Source organism: Triturus cristatus, chromosome 10 (assembly GCF_964204655.1).
Source record: "Triturus cristatus chromosome 10, aTriCri1.1, whole genome shotgun sequence".
In the NCBI taxonomy this organism is placed as follows: Eukaryota; Metazoa; Chordata; class Amphibia; order Caudata; family Salamandridae; genus Triturus; species Triturus cristatus.
In genome coordinates, this window is record NC_140593.1 from 431,414,514 (window position 1) to 431,432,759 (window position 18,246).

Genomic DNA, 18,246 nt, shown 5'->3' on the forward strand with positions numbered 1-18,246 from the left:
ATGTACTACCTGAACAAGCAGGGGGGTACTCGTTCCAGGACACACTCGCTGGACGCTCAATCCCTGTGGCACTGGATCCTGGCAAGGAACATTTCCATAACGGCGGTGCACCTGCCAGGCGAGCTCAACGTTCAAGCGGACACACTCAGTCGACGCTTTCAAGACCCAGAGGACTGGGTCCTCGACGACGAGGTGCTAGAGAAAATTTTCGAGGAGTGGGGCTGTCCACAAGTAGATCTCTTCGCGGATGGAAACACAAAATGCAGAGGCTTCGCCTCAAGGTACTATCGACCAGGGTCTCTGGGGAATGCCCTTTTGATCGACTGGTCAATGACATTTGTGTACGCCTTTCCTCCTCTTCCGTTAATCCTGAAAGTGGTGACCAAGCTGCAACACTCGACCACCAAGATGATCCTAATAGCACCGGACTGGCCGAGGCAGTGGTGGTACCCAGATATCCTTCACCTATCGATCCGGCCGCACAATCGTCTGCCGTGCAGGCCGGACTTGCTAACCAAGATGCAGGGGAGGATTTACCATCCCAACCTTCCCTCGCTGAGCTTAACAGCATGGCTCCTGAAGTCCTCCAGTATGGCCATTTAAACCTTCCCCAGGAATGTATGACTATATTGAAGGAAGCTAGGAGGCCTTCTACGAGACACTCATACTTCTGTAAGTGGAAGAGATTTTATTTATGGTGTATTTAAAATCAATATAATCCTACGAAATGTCAAGAGGAAGTGATATTACCCTATCTGCTTCACTTAGCCAGGGTGGGGTTGAAATTCTCCTCCATCAAAGTGCACCTGGCGGCCATTACGGCCTATAGGCGCTCTCCATCTCAGCATTCGTTGTTTAAGATTCAAGTGGTAAAAGATTTTTTGCAGGGACTCAAAGGTTTACCCCCCCCAGTGAGGCCTCCCTCGCCTCCTTGGGAGCTGAACCTGGTTCTTTCAAAGCTTATGAGTCCACCTTTCGAACCCATACATAAGGCTACATTACAGCACCTTACGTGGAAAGCTGCCTTCTTGGTAGCTATCACCTCACTACGTATGGTGAGAGAAATACAGGCCCTCTGCTCAAAAGAACCCTACACGGTTTTTCACCTTAATAGGGTGGTGATGAGAACTCCTCCTTCATTTTTACCTACGGTGGTGTCCGATTTTCATGTGAATCAGTCTATCTCACTACCAACTTTCTTTCCCAACCCCTCCTCGCCAGCTGAGAGGGCGTTGCATTCTTTGGATATTAAACGAGTTCTCAAATTTTACCTAGATAGAACTAAGGCGGTCAGAAAGTCTGACCAATTGTTTGTTAACTATGGTGCTGTCCGTACAGGTTTTGCAGCATCTAAACGTTCTATTGCCAGATGGATTGTGTCAAGCATTAAGTTAGCTTACCATCTAGCTCAGAAACCGTTGTGGCCTCTACCTAAGGCACATTCCACACGAGGGAAAGCGGCTACTGCTGCGTTTCTCAATAATGTCCCACTCTGAGATCTGTAAAGCAGCTACTTGGAGATCTGTCCATACATTCACGAGACATTGTCTGGACTCGGACACCAGAGCAGACGCTCAAGTAGGGCAAGCCTCCTTGAGGAATCTGTTCAACAACTGATTATTTGGGTTGTTATCTTCAATGTATAGTGCAGTTCTCATTTGCCTGCGGTGGAAGAAGGGCTTGCTATTCTATTCAGTGCTTATGACTATTGATGAGGATCCCCTGGAAGAGAAGGATAAGTTACTTACCTGTAATCCTAGTTCTCTTCCAGGGGTATCCTCATCAGTCATAAGCAACCACCCGCCTCCCCAGGCAAATGAGGACTGTATTATTAAATATGGAAGAAGTATATCTTTGTGTTTAGGACTAAGGTCCCGCAAAGAACTGACCCAACTGTCACCCCTGAGGCATGATGGGATATTGGAATCAGGGCTGCCTTAAAGGCACGGTGCCAGTTTTTACCTGTACAAGGCTTTTCAGTCTCTATGGTATTGTATTGCAATGCAGCCTGCAGGCTAACAATGTTTTGTGGATCTGTATCTGAAAGAAACACGTTAGTTAGATTCCTCACCTTAGAATATCCCCAGGCGTCAGACTGGATCCGGAAGATTTTTCGTCAGCAATACCCCTTGCGCGTCGCTAGGCGTCGTCTGCGGCTCCGCGTCCGTCGTCGGCGTCGTGCGCCGGAATGACGTCGTCTGAGTACTTAGACGCCGCCCTCGCGCGCTGACGTCAGTTCTTCTTTTTTCCGCGCCAGTAAGCGCAGATCCGGGAGAGCTACCCCTTTAGTCACTTTTTGACTAACTTTTTCGATCCTTTTTGATCTTGTCCAACGACGCCGGTGCCGGTAGGAGGCCTGGTTTTAAAGCCTGTGCTGACTGTAACCGCCTGATGTCGGTTACGGACCATCACCGCCGGTGCCTGTACTGCTTGGGCCTCGACCACGACGCGGAGTCGTGTTCGGACTGCAAGGCCCTGACCTCGAAGGCTAGACGGGAGCGGTCCCGTAAGCTTCTCGAGATTCGCCACTCGGCTCCGCGCCTCTCGATCCCGGTCCAGGAGGAGGTCCAAGGATCGGTCGCGGAGCCGCAGCCGACGTCCCCATCGGTCGTCGGGATCCAAGTCTTCGGGTAAGTCGAAGCATTCCAAGAAGTCCAAGAGGCGACACCGCTCTTCAGACTCCCCTCGCCGGTCGCGCGACTCTGCCGAGGGTCAGGGTGGTTCCACCCCCGCGGCTCCGGCGGAGCCGCAGGCGCCGCGCAAGTCCCCATACCCGCTGGTCCCTGGGACTAACGCGACGCCGGCGTAGGTCAGTGCCTTCCTCTCGGCCATGAGGAGCCTGGCTCCGCCGTCGACTCCCGCTGGCGCGCCTTCGGGCCCCGCGGACCCGACAGGGCTGCCTTGCCTGCCGGTGGCTCCGGCCCCGGCGCCGTCGACGGCACCGGCCTCGACGCCGCACGCACCCGAGGGACCCGTTCCCGAGTCCCCGCTGTGAGAAAGTGGCTCTGTATATACTGTTCCCGAATAGGTACATAGGGGCAGATTTATGAGCCCCTTGCGCCACTTTTGTGTCACTTTTAACATGGGAAAAGTGACGCAAAAGTGGCGCAAGGGGCTCATAAATCAGCCCCAGGGTGTACAGAGTCCACAGTCCCCCAGAGGCAGATAGAGGTCAAAGTTAGGTATGACCTTACTCTCAAAAGTGGTAGCTTGGTCGAGCAGTAAGGCAGTACCAGAGGACAGTGTAAAGCATTTATTGTACACACTCAGTCAGCAAATGGTTTCACACACTCAATAACTGAACTCTAGGCCAATGGTTTATATATATAAAATATATGCTTGTTTTATTTTTAGAACCACAAAGGGGGTAAAAATATACTTTCTCAGAATGAGAGGTTGAATAGAAATACTTTTGTCTTAAGCAATAAATTTGTGTAAACAGTCACAGTTGGTTGCAATAAACAATCCTATTTCCTAAACATAACAATGCATTGAGCTCAATGGTAAATTCAGGTTATTTGTAATAAATTACTTTTCAGATTACTTTTGGAATTCCAGGTCTGGCTCCTAGAACCAGCCTTGGGTCAGTATTCAGAATCAAGTGATGCAAGTCGACTTAATAACTGTAATGATTTTTAAATAATATTTAGCTATTTCAAAAGTTAGCACTTAGAAAATATTTCAAACAAAACATTCAATGGATCTCTATAGCAAGAAATTCAAATTGCAGGTAGAGTACTTTATCGTTACTTTAGTAATCCAGGACTGGGTACCTAGACCCAGGACTGGGGTCCTTATCAAAAACAGGTAAGTAATTTCGTTTGCAGAAATGGTACGATTTTAAAAGAATATTTCAAATTTGCAAAAATAGACACTTAGAAGAAATTTCACAGAAAAGCAGACAATGGTTTCCTATGGGAGAAAAATGAGTTAGAGGTAAGTATAGTTGTGGACACTTTTCAGGGTCAGGGCTGGGCACCAAGATCCAGCACTGGGAGCTCACCTAGGAGCAGGTGAGTAAATTCGTTTTTGTCACTTGGCTGATTTTTGGTGAATTTTTGCAGTTTTGAAAAGTTCACACTTAGAAGATTTTTGAAGAAAAAGCCAGTCAATGTTACCCTATGAGGAAAATGAAGTTAGCGGTTTAAGGGTAAGTACTCGACTGGCAGAGTTGAAATTCCGGGCATGGACTCAGGGGTCCCCCAGTGTCAGGTAGGTACAGTTGGTTCACCCTCAGCGGTTTCAGGACGGCCGGGTGCAGAGAGAATTAGGCCCAATGTTATCCTATGAGGGATAGGGGGGCCTTGGTTGGTGGCTGCTGTCTGGCAAGCCACGCGGCTGTGGGAGCTGGGCTCCTGGTCACTTACTCAGGGCAAGTGGGGAAGTAGGTTAGTGTAGAGAGGGCACTGCCAGGGCCACTCGGGCGGCTGGGTGCAGGGTGCTTTTGAGCCTTCGGGCGCTCAATGGAAATCAATGGGAATGTTCCGGTTTGGAAAAAGGCTGCAGGCTCGGGGACGAGGATGTTTCAGGTGCCACCACCACTTCGAGAGGTAAGTTGGGTAGTTGTAGGTTAGGTGGGTACCCCGGGATTGGGCACAGGGCGCCGGGTGCAGGGGTGCCTTTTGACGTCGGGAATCTTACCCTCTGGTTGATCGCGGTTGGGGTGGCACTTGATTCTGAGGCTGCAGGCTTCTTCCGGGATGTCGAGGGGGGTCCTTGGGTGCCGGACTCGGGGTCTTTGTCCACTCCGGCACTGGCCAGGCTTGGCTGGTGCAGAGTGTGTTGGGTCCGCGGTTCCGGGCTGCTGCCAGGGGTTAACAATAGGTTTCTTGAGTAGAGCCTCTACTCATGGGAGTCCCAGGGGCTTAGAGCCAAAAGGTAGCCAGGTCCTCCGGGGTTGGTGAGGTTGCTGGCCACGAGAGGTGCCGCGCTGGTGCAGGTTCGAGAGTCGACAGGCCGGTAGGGCTGGGGCCTAAGCAGTTGGTGTCTTCTTCTCTTTTTAGCAGCTGCAGGGCAGGTCTTTGTTCTTCTTGCTCTTCTTGTAATTTTCTATCTGGAATCTCCGGAAGGAAGGTTCAGGGTGCCCCTAAATACTAGATTTTGGGGCGTTACAGGTAGGTGAAGGCCAGGGACCAATGGGTCCTTGTCCTGGGGTGGGTACACCCCATATCCTGCCTCTCTCCTGTGGGAGGGGGGCAGTAGCCTAATCCTGATAGGGTAGGGCCTCCCATCTTCAAGATGGCGAGAGCCCGGAGATGTGCTTCACCTCGCCTCCCCCACCTGAGGGGTGGGCAGGCTGGCACATCCCCTGTCCTTGTATGGGGTTTCCGGCCAAGGTTCCCGCCAGAGTGGGGGGTTGCAGTGGCCTGGGGAAACTCCAAATGGCGGCCTGCCTTTGAAGCTTCCCTTTTGCTCATCCTGGGGGAGGAGATTTCTCACCTCACCCAGGATGTGCATTGTTGCAGGCCCGGGAGAGCAGGGGCTCTCCCACCCAGGGGTCCAGCAACGTGTCTGCTGTGTGGCAGCCTGGGCAGCCTCAGAGCAGACGTGGATTGTAAGTTAGCTGTAAGGGGGCATCTCTAAGATGCCCTCTGGGGTGCTTAGTACATTAAATCCTACACTGGCATCAGTGTGGGTTCAATGTGCTGAGAAGTTTGATACCAAACTTCCCAGGCTTCAGTGTTGCCAATATGGTGCTGTGGAGCTCGTGTTTGACAAGCTCTCAGCACCATGTACTCTTAAATGACAGCACTGCACTTACAGTGCCCAGGAATGGACCCGGGTACTGTAGGGGCACAGGCCTCCTGCTCCGGTGCCCACACCATAGGCGTAATGCACCCAGCTAGAGGGGTGGCTGACATATGCCTTGGCAGTGTAGGTGATGGGCATGGTACACAGTGATGTGTGCCATGTCGACTGTTTTGTCCTGCACCCAGACACTCAGCCTGCAAGGGCAGTGTGTGTGTGTAAGGGTACAGGGCCTCTGAGGGTGACACAATGAGTGCTGCAGCCCTTAGAGGCCTTCCCTGGCCACAAGGCCGTGGGTACCTAGGTTACCATTTACTAGGGGCTGACATGTGGCTAGGGTTTGCCAATTTGGAGTTTGTGTGGTTTAAGGAAGGAACATAGGCCCTGGGCACCTGATTGGCAGGAACCCACGGTACACTCAATCGAAGTACATTCAGCAATTTAGCAAAAAGTGGGGGCATACCATGCAAGAAAGATGGCACTTTCTCACACCCGCCGACGCCGGTCAACCTCGTCACGCCTCCTCCGCCGGCGTCGACACCGGTACCACCCCCGACGCCGACTCCGCTCGACGTCGAGCCCCAGTTCAGTCCCGCTCCGGGCCCGGGGCCGCTCCGGCGTCGATGGACGCCGCGTTCGGTGCCGCTAGAGACACATTATGTCTACCGCCCGGCTCCGTACCTTCCTCCTGTATACCAGGAATCGGATGATGGGGACAACTGGGAGGGATCCGAGGATCCTATGGCCGCACAGGCTCAAATGTCACAGGACTGGGCAGATGAACTGGGGGAGGCCAGTGGCCTGGATACCTCTCCGGACACTGCATTCGACTGTGGCTCCGGAGGAGGGCGCAGCTTTCTCTGTGGTGTTGCGCAAGGCGGCCGCAACCCTTGGGCTCGAGCTACCTGCCATGGCTGTGAGGACTATCGTCCTCACTGAGGTGCTTCAGTCTGCAGCAAGCTCCACTGAGCCTCTGCTGCAATTCAATGAGGCCCTCATTGACGTTCTGCAGGGCACCTGCTCCAAGCCCTCCACAATTCCTCCTGTGGACAGGAACGTCGCCAGGCGCCACCGCCCTGCTCCGGGCGACCCCAGTTTTCTGTCCCAACACCCTACCCCCGAGAGCCTGGTTATCCAGGCCTCTACCTCCCAATCCTCCTTCCCGACCGCTCCGCCGGACCGGGATTCCAAGAGACTGGAACAGTTTGGCTAGAAGCTGTTCTCTTCCCTTAGTTTGGGCCTGCGGTCTTTGAACACCGCCTGTCTCTTGGACCGTTATTCCCACTCTCTGTGGGATGCGGTGGAGGACGTGCTGCCCCTGTGTCCGGAGGAGGTCCAGACACGACTTACCCAGGCTCTGGCCGATGGGAGGGATGCAGCACGGCACGCTATCTGATGTGGGCTTGACACTACGGACTCGCTGAGTAGGGCAATTTCTACCACAGTGGCGCTTAGACGTCACGCCTGGCTGCGGTCCACGTCATTTTCGGGCGATGTTCAGAGCACTCTCATGGACATGCCCTTTGATGGCACTCGCCTTTTTGGCGAGAAAGCGGACAGTGCGCTGAATCGCTTTAAGGACTCCCGGGCTACGGCCAAGTCCTTGGGCCTTTCGGCCCCGCGATCGCAAACTTCCGCTTTTCGCCCCTTTCGTGGCCAAGGAAGGGGTGCCTCCTCACGTGCGCCTAGCCACCAGCCGCAGAACCAACCTGCGCGCGGTCGCGGATGTGGTTTCCGCCGAGGCGGTTCTGGAGGACGACGCGGTCAGCCCACATCCACCCCGGCAGCATCCGCCTCAAAGCCTTCCTAGTCCGAGCTTTCAGGCCCATTTCACGCCAGTGGGCGGCAGAGTTCGCCATCACCTGCTCCACTGGCGGTCCATCACATCGGACAGGTGGGTGCTGCAAATCGTCCGAAGGGGCTACTTCCTCCCCTTCGAGACGACCCCTCCAGCCATGCCACCGCAGCACCACCGTATCTCGGGGGATCATTTGAATCTTCTCCACGAGGAAGTTTCGGCTCTCTTGGCCAAGGGGGCCGTCGAGCGCGTTCCGAGTCCAGAAGTAGGTCGTGGTTGTTATTCCCACTACTTTCTGGTTCCCAAGAAGGGCAAAGGGGGCCTACGCCCTATCTTGGTCCTCCGGAACGTCAATGCCTTCCTCCGGAAGGAGAGGTTCAAGATGTTAACTCTGGCTCAGGTTCTGGCTGCCCTTGACCCTGGAGACTGGATGGTAGCGTTGGACTTGCAGGACGCATATTTCCACATCCCCGTCCTGCCGGCCCACCGGCGTTACCTGCGGTTCACGGTGGGCCAAGAGCACTTTCAGTTTACCGTGCTCCCCTTCGGCCTCACCAGTGCCCCTCGGGTGTTCACGAAAGTGATGGCAGTGTTTGCAGCTCATCTGCGCAGATCAGGGGTTCCGGTCTTCCCCTATCTCGACGACTGGTTGTTGAAGGCGGGCTCGCCCCAGACAGTCGTCTCCCACCTCCAGACTACGGCGGATCTCCTGCATTTGCTGGGATTTTCCCATCAACGAAGTCACACTTGAGTCCCTCTCAGAAGCTCCTCTTCATCGGAGCAGTTCTCGATTCGGCGCAGTTCCGGGTCTATCCACCGGAACAGCGGGTCCGGGATATTCAGGCCCTGATTCCCATCTTTCGGCCTCTATCCTGGGTTTCGGTCAGGCTAGTGTTGCGGCTTCTGGGGCTGATGGCCTCCTGCATCCTACTAGTGCATCACGCCAGGCGGCGCATGCGGGCTCTGCAGTGGGACCTGAAGTTTCAGTGGGCCCAGCATCACGGCAACCTGTCCGACCATGTCTTGATCTCGGAGGGCACTGCCCAGCAGTTGCAGTGGTGGCTCACGGACCGCGATTGGGTCATGGGCAGAAGCCTCTCCCTTCCCCAACCGGAGCATGTCGTAGTGACGGATGCGTTCTTCCTGGGATGGGGTGGCCATATGGGAGAGGCGGAGATCAGAAGCCTCTGGTCTCCGGCGGAGTCTCGTCTCCACATCAACCTGTCGGAGTTGAGAGCGATCCGGCTTGCACTGAAAGCCTTCCTTCCCTCTGTCAGGGGCAGTGTCGTGCAGGTGTTCACGGACAACACCACCGCCATGTGGTATTGCAACAAACAGGGCGGGGTGGGGTCGTGGACCCTTTGTCAGGAGGCTCTGCGCCTCTGGACGTGGCTGGAACACCAGGGCGTCACCCTAGTGGTTCAACATCTGGCGGGCTCTCTGAACGCCAGAGCAGACGAACTCAGCCGCCGGTGCATGATGGATCACGAATGGCGTCTGAACTCCGAAGTGGCGCAAGGTCTCTTTCAGCAGTGGGGAGAGCCTTGGTTAGATCTATTCGCCACCGAAGAGAACATGCAATGTCAGCAGTTCTGCGCGTTGGAATTTCCAAGGCGGCACTCGCTCGGCGACGCTTTTCGTCACGAGTGGAGTTGCGGTCTGTTGTACGCCTTTCCGCCTATACCACTTCTGCCCAGAGTGCTGAAGAAGATCAGGCACGACCGGGCCCAAGTCATCTTGGTGGCTCCGGATTGGGCACGAAGGTACTGCTATCCCGAGCTACTCAGTATGTTGACCGATCCTCCGATACGTCTGCCCCTTCGGGAGGATCTTCTGTCGCAGCAGCAGGGGACGGTCCTCCACCCGAACCTGTCCAGCCTCCACCTCCATGCGTGGAGATTGAGCGGCGGCAGTTGATGCCATTTGACTTGCCTCCTGAAGTCTGTGATATCATTCTGGCAGCCAGGCGTCCCTCCACAAAGACGGTATACGCCTGCCGGTGGAACAAATTTGTGGCATGGTGCACAGCAAAGGCTGTGGATCTCCTTTCCGCTCCTCTTTCTGAGGTTCTACTGTTTCTTCTTTCTTTGGCCCGGCAGGGCTCTGCCCTGGGCACCCTGAAAGGTTATCTTGCTGCCATCTCTGCCTTCTTGCGGCTTCCTGATCAGCCTTCTCTTTTCAAGTCCCCTGTGGTTACACGCTTTCTAAAAGGCATTACTCACACGTTCCCTCTTGTTCCTTTTGTAATGCCTCAGTGGGACTTGAATCTTGTCTTGACATTCCTGATATGCGCTCCCTTCGAGCCTCTTCACAATTGTCCTCTTCGTCTTCTGACTCTTAAGACTGCTTTTCTGGTAGCCATCACCTCGGCTAGACGGGTGAGTGAGCTCCAGGCTTTATCTTCAAAGCCTCCCTTTCTGTCTGTTCATCCAGACAAGGTCGTCCTTCGGCCTCGTCCCTCCTTTCTTCCGAAAGTGGTGACTCCATTTCATCTTGGGCAGTCTGTCACCTTGCCCACCTTCTTTCCGCCTCCGCATCCTTCCAAAGAGGAAGAGAGGCTCCACCGTCTGGACCCAAAACGTGCGCTCTCCTTTTATTTGGACCGCACAAAGCAGTTCCGGGTGGACGACCAACTTTTCGTTGGATACGTGGGTGCTAAGAAGGGGAAAGCTGTGCACAAACGGACCATCTCTCGGTGGGTCGTTTTGTGCATCAAAATTTGTTACTCCTTGGCAAAAAAGGACCCTCCTGTTGGGCTGCGCGCCCATTCTTCTCGGGCCACGGCGGCTACTACTGCTTTGGGACGAGGTGTCCCTTTGCAGGACATCTGTCAGGCGGCAACGTGGGCTTCGCTACACACGTTTGCCGGGCATTATTGCCTTGACAGCCAAGTCCGGAGGGATGGCTTCTTTGGCTGTTCTGTCCTCCAGGACTTTCTGGTGTGATCTTGGTTCGCAGACCCACCACCAGGGATGGTATTGCTTGGGTATCTATTTTAAGGTGAGGAATCTAACTAACGCGTTTCTTTCAGATGAACAAGTAACTTACCTTCGGTAACGATGTATCTGTAAGAAACATTAGTTAGTTAGATTCCTCACCGACCCACCCATCCTCCCCGTTCTGCGAACTGACATCTAGGGTTAAGGTTATCCTTTTCAGGCCCCTAGACTTTCTTTTTCGCACCAGTGTCGGTCTTTGCATGGCTCTGCGTTCCTGGCGCGGAAAGCTATGTACAAGAACTGACGTCAGCGCGCGAGGGCAGCGTCTAAGTACTCCAACGACGTCATTCCGGCGCACGACGCCGACGACGGACGCGGAGCCGCAGACGACGCCTAGCGACGCGCAAGGGGTATTGCTGACGAAAAATCTTCCGGATCCAGTCTGACGCCTGGGGATATTCTAAGGTGAGGAATCTAACTAATGTTTCTTACAGATACATCGTTACCGAAGGTAAGTAACTTGTTCGTTTTGCACAGTGTTTAGTTTTTCTCTCTCATGAGTTTTTACCTCATAAAAAAAAAAAAAAGAGTTGGGTGTATTATTATACCTATGGTGTGTTATTGGATATTTATATCTACATTGTCTAGCCTTCTATGGGGGCTGCATTGGCTTGGAAAAAATAATATATGTTTATACATATACAGAGCTGTATATATATGTGTTTTTCATATATAATTTTATTATTTCCGGGGTCCCTGCACATGGGCGGGAATATTCAGTGCTTATGACTTAGATGAGGATACCCCTGGAAGAGAACTAGGATTACAGGTAAGTAACTTATCCTTCTTAACCTTTTGTCTTAATTTTTGGACTTAATTATTGAAATCCCCACCTAGTCATTATTAGAATCTGGGGACAGTTTTCATGATTTGAACTAGAATACACAAAATTACATAAACTAGCATTAAATGATTTATTTTTCAAGCAAATATACAAAAATAACATTTCATTATATGTTAATGAGAAGGTTGGAGCTTTTCCAAATTCAATTGGGGCCACCCATCTTTCATACCATACTCTTTGGTGCACTTGCACTGCTCCCAAGAATCGATCTGAGAATAACCACTTAATTTGTGGCCTCCAATTTCAAATTCCTTCTCCTTTACAGCTAACATAGTTTATGCCAATCACTCTTGGTTGCGTAGTTTTTTTCAAGTCTGTGGATCTTGGCTAGATCCATACTACAAAAGGAACAGGCATCGATAATGCCAATTTGTCACACCTTTGGGACCTATTGGTTTTCCAGTTTTTCTAGCTATGCTGTACAGCTTCCCTGATATTGTGAAGCATGGCTTTTTAAAAAGTAAACGAAAAAGCCCAGTATGTGCACCAACTACGCTTGACAATGTTTGTTTACCGATCCAAGTTGTATCTGTAAAGAAAAATAGTAGTGTGGGGTGGATGGAAACATTGAAGGGTGTGGGTAGTGAGTGAAATAACAGAGGTGAATGGTGGGTGGGTGAAGTGTTGAAGCTGCATGGGGTGCAGATAGGGGATGGAACAGTGAGGGTGTGTGGGGGAACTGAGGGTTAACGCGGGGGAGCGAACGACGAGAGGACAACATGAAGTGGGTGGAGCAAAGCACTAAGGCAAAAAAGCATTGGGGGCAGGAATAAGCCAATGAAGACTAGGTGAAGTCGACTCACAAGGCCAGCTAAAGAAGCGTATAGTAGAGGAGGAGAAGTACAGGAGGGAGATAAGTGAGAAACATGTAATATCATAGATTGCTGAAACAAAAAAAGTAGGGCCTGCAAAGGGAGTAGTGAAAGGACACAAGTAATGTGCCCGTGCTCCATTAAAAAAAAAAAAAAAAAGACAACACAAGAGGAAGAAAAGCACGCAGACTCTAACAAATGAGAAGCAAGTAAATGAGTGACAATGAAGCCAGTCACGGTAAGCAATGGGTAGGCTCTAAGCTCACAATACTTCCTGCAACAGGCAGCGCATGTGCAGTGTAGTAGGCCAGATTTGAAAAACAAAAAAAGTACTTTCCTGTAACAATACTTTTGCAGCTTGGAAATATTTTAGATTCACACGAGAATTTGTCATGGTACTACATGATGCTTACTTTCTTTGTGAAAAGGAATAGTGCAGTCTAATTATGATGTTTCTAAATATGCCTATAAAAAATGTTATCCGTATAATTTTCGACAATGTAAAAACCTGTGTGTGTGTATATATATATATATATATATATATATATGTGTATATATATATATAATGTGTGTGTAAATGTTCGATCTTTCTTCCAGATTCGCTAACTGTGGATAAACCTACAATCCATGCTTGCACAACTCCTTCAACATCATCGTCTGGAGCAAATCCCACAGCTGCCCCACCTTCCTCCTCCTCCTCTTCTACTGTCCCAGTCTCGCCCGTTTTGCAGTCTCCCATGCCTACGTTACTTCAAGACCCAACAATACTGCGGCAGCTGCTTCCTGCTTTGCAAGCCACCCTGCATGTGAATAACTCTAGTGTGGATATATCCAAAATAAATGAAGGTATTTTTTAATGTTAACTTAATTGCCGTTTTCGTTTACCAGTTAATACTGCTATTTTTTAACTTTTCTAAACCTGGATTCCCCCTGCTCCTTTCATTTGTTGTACTGGGGTATCTTTTGTTTGGGACTTTAATATCTGTTAATGCTGAATATAGACCCTCAATGGACAAATCTTTTTTCGAAATTAAATTATAAAAATTTGACTGTAAAACGACACTTTGTTGCATCAGGTAGACATACTAAGTTAATACGATTTAATAAAGCATTTCTGCACTTATTCCAAAAAGTGCAACTTAAGGTATGTGGTTAGATGGGGCTCTAACGTAGTCAGTTATTTTCATTTTGTAGTATTTCATTGCAAAATATAGTGCAGTGACAGTTTACCTTAGTCTTTTTACTAGGTAAAGCTAAGATCGAAAGTGGTGATTGCATGCTATACTGACTCACGCATGCTGGCGATACGGTTTGCTGAGGTCAGCCTTGGCTTTAGACATAGCACGTTGAAGCTGGGGATCATGTTAGCATCTTTCTACCCATATCCTTCCAGGCTCATCATGCACTATGTATGGTTTGAGCTGCTTTAGTGCATACCTTACTCTTCGTTGCTGGATTTAGCGACTGAGGCATAGTTAAGGTGGGGTGGAAATCCTGATTCTGGCTATGTTATGTCTCACTCCCTGTGATAACCAGCCTCTCTTCTGGGCTGCTGTTTACATTGTTTCTCTCCTCTAGTATCTAGTGAGAGAAGGAATAGGTGTGGATTAAAAATGTGTTCCATCTCTTTCCCATCCCTCCATTTTTTCTCATTTTCCCTTACAATTGAAGTGGAATGTTCTAAATTTGAGCGCTGCAACCTAAGAGGATTCTCCTTTGCCCTAGTTGTTACCAACCCACAATGGGGACCACATTCCAGGCGATCTGCTGTGAAATACCAAAATAGAGGCTAGAGAGAAAGCTGAAACTGAACTCCTCTACGAAGTGAATGGGAATGAAAAGTTCCACCATTTACACTCATGCCAGTATTTTTCATACATGCCTACACTGGATCTTATGCACTCAGTGCTGCATTCTTTCTCCATATTCTTGGAGCAGAAAGAGAACAATATGTCTCAGTCCTAGTGGCATCTCTTAATGTCAGGGTTTATCCAATGTTCTATCATGAGTGGACGGTCTTTGATTGAAAAGGAGTGGTATGTAGAGCTAGACTGGCAACAGGAAGGTCTTAGAAGGTCAGTCCTAGGGCCTTTTATTGCTAGATAGCTGTCCTGCTGGAGCTCTTAACACAAATGCTCACAGCTCTATAGCTCTCCCAGAACACAGATGCTTCTGAAGTCCACAATCTTCCAATGATACTTGAGACATCGAAGGAAAAGATTTAAATGTTTGAGTTGAGAAAAATAAATGGTGTGATAGATGAAACAAAAATGAGTAGCCTAATCCTGTTGAAGGACAGTCCAGGCTCTGAGATTGAGTATACAAGAACGGCCTGTGTGCCCGCTCACCCCTCCCGGGTTTTGGCTGAAACTTTACCCAATATCAAAGTTGCCTAACCTACTGGGACTACTGTGAGCGAAAGACTGAAAACCTTGACCCACTCTGCATTTCCCATGCAGCCTGGCCTAAAGAGGAACCACGCACAGAATATAATGAACAATTTTTAGTACAGATGGTAGTGAAACACCACTGGTTGTGTCCAGGAGGTCTGTGCCCTAGGTCTCAGGTGAAGTTGTGGTCCATGATAAACAGCTTGAGGTACATTTTAATTACCAAGATGCACAGATTAACATACAAGAATCCCATCAGGCTCTGTTCTGCAAAACATTGCTATGTTTAAGTGAAAACATTGGCCACGCGCTTGCCTGTGCTTAATGCTTTAAATATGTAAGCAAGGTAGATCAGGAAAACTGGGGCCCTCATTTTAATTGGTATGTAGGCTGCAGGACCAGGAACCTTCTATTTTGTGTCTTCTCTGGTCATGAAGGTCTTAGTCTGAATAAACTAGTAGTTGTCGCCCAAGTCGGTGGATTTATTCCCCTTCTCTGCATCCCTCACCCCATTTCCTTCCAACACCCCATTATTTAGAATACATTAAGTGGTGTTCTTTCTCCCTATTTGTGAGGTTTGATCTAGAAATAGGTTTTGCTCTCTCACCATCCTCATGTTGTCTTCCCAAAGGAGTTCGGAGAAAATATTTCGTGCCCCCGACTAGAACAACCAACTACCACCGGCACGGTCTCGAAACATTCAAGACCACGAAAGCACAGCTTCACAAAATCATGCTGAGGATTTATTCAACCATCTGGTTGATCAAGCTCATTTGTTTGGTTCCATCTTTTGAGGATAGATACAAGATATTTAAGAATAAATAATTCTGGTTTGTGGTAGTTGAGGTCACAGAAAATGCATATACTGGTGTGCTCAACAGCAATGATGGGAATAGTGGAAGATTTCTGGGAAGACTGGTTTGTCCTGGGGACATGTGGCCCTGTAGATCACTAGAAATGTGTGACCAAAAAGGCAAACATCTGTAGAGTATATATTTTCATTACCCAATTAACAAGTCCCGGTAGTTGGTCGCAGTTTACAATTTCTGTAGAACTGCTACTCACTGTGTGTTTTGTGGTGTTTTATGGTCTGTTTTTTTGTTTTGTTTCAATAGCCTCCTGATGTTGCTACCATAGTTGCCTGTTGTGTTGACAGCTGGTCTTGCCAATTGGAGACGGCCAACATCTATTGCAGTTGTCTCCTTTTGTGGGAGCAATAGACTATGCTATCTGCAGATGGTTTCCTAAGAAAATGATTAGCCTTTTAAAACTTCTACCATCCTGGTTGAGGTTAAAAGTTTTTCACAATAACTTTGAAAGTGAGTGTTCTTTACATATGTAAAGCGCTCTGATACCTGATTGGATTCGGGTCAAGTTTGCGCTATATAAAACTCTGCAAAAAAATAAATAAATAATAGAGTTAGCTTTACCAATGGGCTAGAATGCTAGGTTCTGTAGTAGGGGATCTCTGTGTATAGTCATAATCTAGTGAATAGTCCCGCCCATGTGCGTGGACCCCGGAGCAATAAAAAATAATCTCTAAAAGGTGACAAATCATGCAGACCTGCATACACCTTTAAGAGAGAATTTAATTTAAAGACAGATAATGCAGCCTATACCCACAGGCTACACTGTCCAGTACTTCAACTAGAATTCCACCAACATCCACAAACAGCCCTGCCTGTCTAGTTTTTCTCCACAAAGGAAAAAACCCTGCCTCTACCAGCAAAAGCCTCTGGAATGATAGAGAGGAAGGAGAGGACAGACAAGCCCCATAGGCTGCCATTATGTGGCTTGGAACAGGATACTGTGCCTTTAAGAAAACTTTCCAGTTTTCCAGAACTTTCCCCAGTATCCCAGAATGCCCAGCAGGTCCCATTTACTTTCAGTTCTTTTTTCCGGCTCCTGCTAGCAGGACCCTGGAGCATTGAGCTCTCCCCTTTTCAAGGGTTTAATTGAGATTTTGGCAATTTTTGTCACTTTTTCTTGTGTTTAGTAGCTGGTACTGTCAACATGCCTGGCTTGTTCGACAAGTGCCCGGAATGTGGTCGAAAGAAGGCTAAAACTGATCCACACGAGGTGTGCATAGGTTGCCTTCCCCAGTCCCACGTGCCTGAAAGCTGTACCATCTGCCACTCGTTCTCTGCCAGGACCCTGAGGGATAGAATGAAGATCAGGCTTCAAGTTCTGGAGGAACGAAGACTGAAGGCACCAGGTGGGTCTGGAGGGGCTGATTTGGCCCATACTGAGGCCTCTGGGGGGCTCCCCAGGGGCAGGAAGACCAGTAAGCGCTCCCACTCCCAGTCGAGGGCGTCGACGGCGACGTCGAGGAGGATGACCACCGTCTGTTCGCCGTCCCCCCAGGGCTCTGGGGAGAAGCGGCGTCGACTATCGCCGTCGAGGGACTTGAATAGGCCGCCGTCGACTACATCGGCGGTGTCGGCGACGACGCCGTCGTCGGCCCCGTCCAGCGGTCGTCGTCTAGATGGGACCCGGCGTCGGCATTCGCCGTCGAGGGATCGCAGCTCGCCGTCGATGAAGAGGAGAAGGAGATCGACGTCGAGACGCTTGAGGTCGCCGTCGAGGCGAAGGTCGCAGTCGAGGCGAAGGTCGCCGTCGAGGCACAGGTCGCCGTCGAGGCGAAGATCGACGCCGGAGAGAAGATCGGCGTCGAGGCACAGGGCGCCGTCGAGGCACAGGGCGCCGTCGAGGCGCAGGTCGCCGTCGAGGCGCAGGTCGCCGTCGAGGAGAAGATCGACGTCGAGGAAGAGTCACCGGGATCGGTGTACTCGGTGGCGTATACGCCGCCTCGGATGCCTCCGTCGCCTCCTCCTCTCCCGCCGACGCCGCCTCCACCGCCACCACCACCACCTCCACCATCTCCACAAACAACACCACCGCCGCCACCTCGGCCGCGGGCGCTGCCTCCGCCGCCCCAGCCTCTGTCGCTGCCACGCACCCCTGTGGGGCCGCCGCCGGTTCCTCCGCGGTCGGTTTCCCTTCCACGGTACCCGACTCCGCCGCAGGGGACCCCGAAACCACGACGCCCACGGTCGCCTGGACCAGCGAGACCGGCGGACAGGCCGAAGCCGAAGAGGTCGCGCTCCCGCTCTCACAGGAGGAGAAGATCACGGAGCCGTGGACGGTCTTCGTCGGACTCAAGACGACGCCGTAGGAGGTATAGGTCCAGGTCGCGCACGCGCTCCTCGGACAGAGACCTTTCCCCGATGCTGTCGGACTCCCCGGGGACGAGGGTGTCTCCGGTGGACGATTTGGTCTCTTTCCAAGAGGTGCTGTTGCGAGGGGCTGCAAAGTTGGGTATCACGGTGACGGTTCCAACACCCACGACGTCCGTGATATTCGAGACGCTTCATAAAAAACACCTGTCTCGCCCCCTACTGCCTTTGGTACCAGGACTGGTGGAACCCGCCTTGGAGCTGTTCCTTACTCCCGCGACGACGAAGGCCGCTCCTTCCAGGCTCATGAAAAAGTACAGGGCCCCGGAGTCGGATCTGTCATTTGTGAGAGTGGACCCGAAGCCGGATTCGGTGATCGTGACGGCGGCAAGAAAACAACATGCGACCGCCCCGGCCTCCACGGTTCCACCCGACAAAGAAAGCCGCTGGCTGGATTCTGCGGGCAGGAAGGTGTGTGG

At 50.9% G+C, this 18,246-nt stretch overlaps 1 protein-coding gene across 12 annotated transcripts in view; it reads left to right on the top strand.

The window, feature by feature from the left end:
- WAC (WW domain containing adaptor with coiled-coil) overlaps positions 1 to 18,246 on the top strand; it is a 600,841-nt gene that overhangs the window by 198,864 nt on the left and 383,731 nt on the right. For all 12 annotated transcript variants that reach the window (XR_014970123.1, XR_014970125.1, XR_014970124.1 and 9 more), the window contains exon 8: positions 12,799 to 13,047. Coding sequence is in view for 9 of the 12 variants with exons in the window: in XM_085631783.1 (XP_085487909.1) it covers positions 12,799 to 13,047 (249 nt within the window). In the remaining 3 variants the exon portion in view is untranslated. The remainder of the gene's footprint in view (positions 1 to 12,798; positions 13,048 to 18,246) is intronic.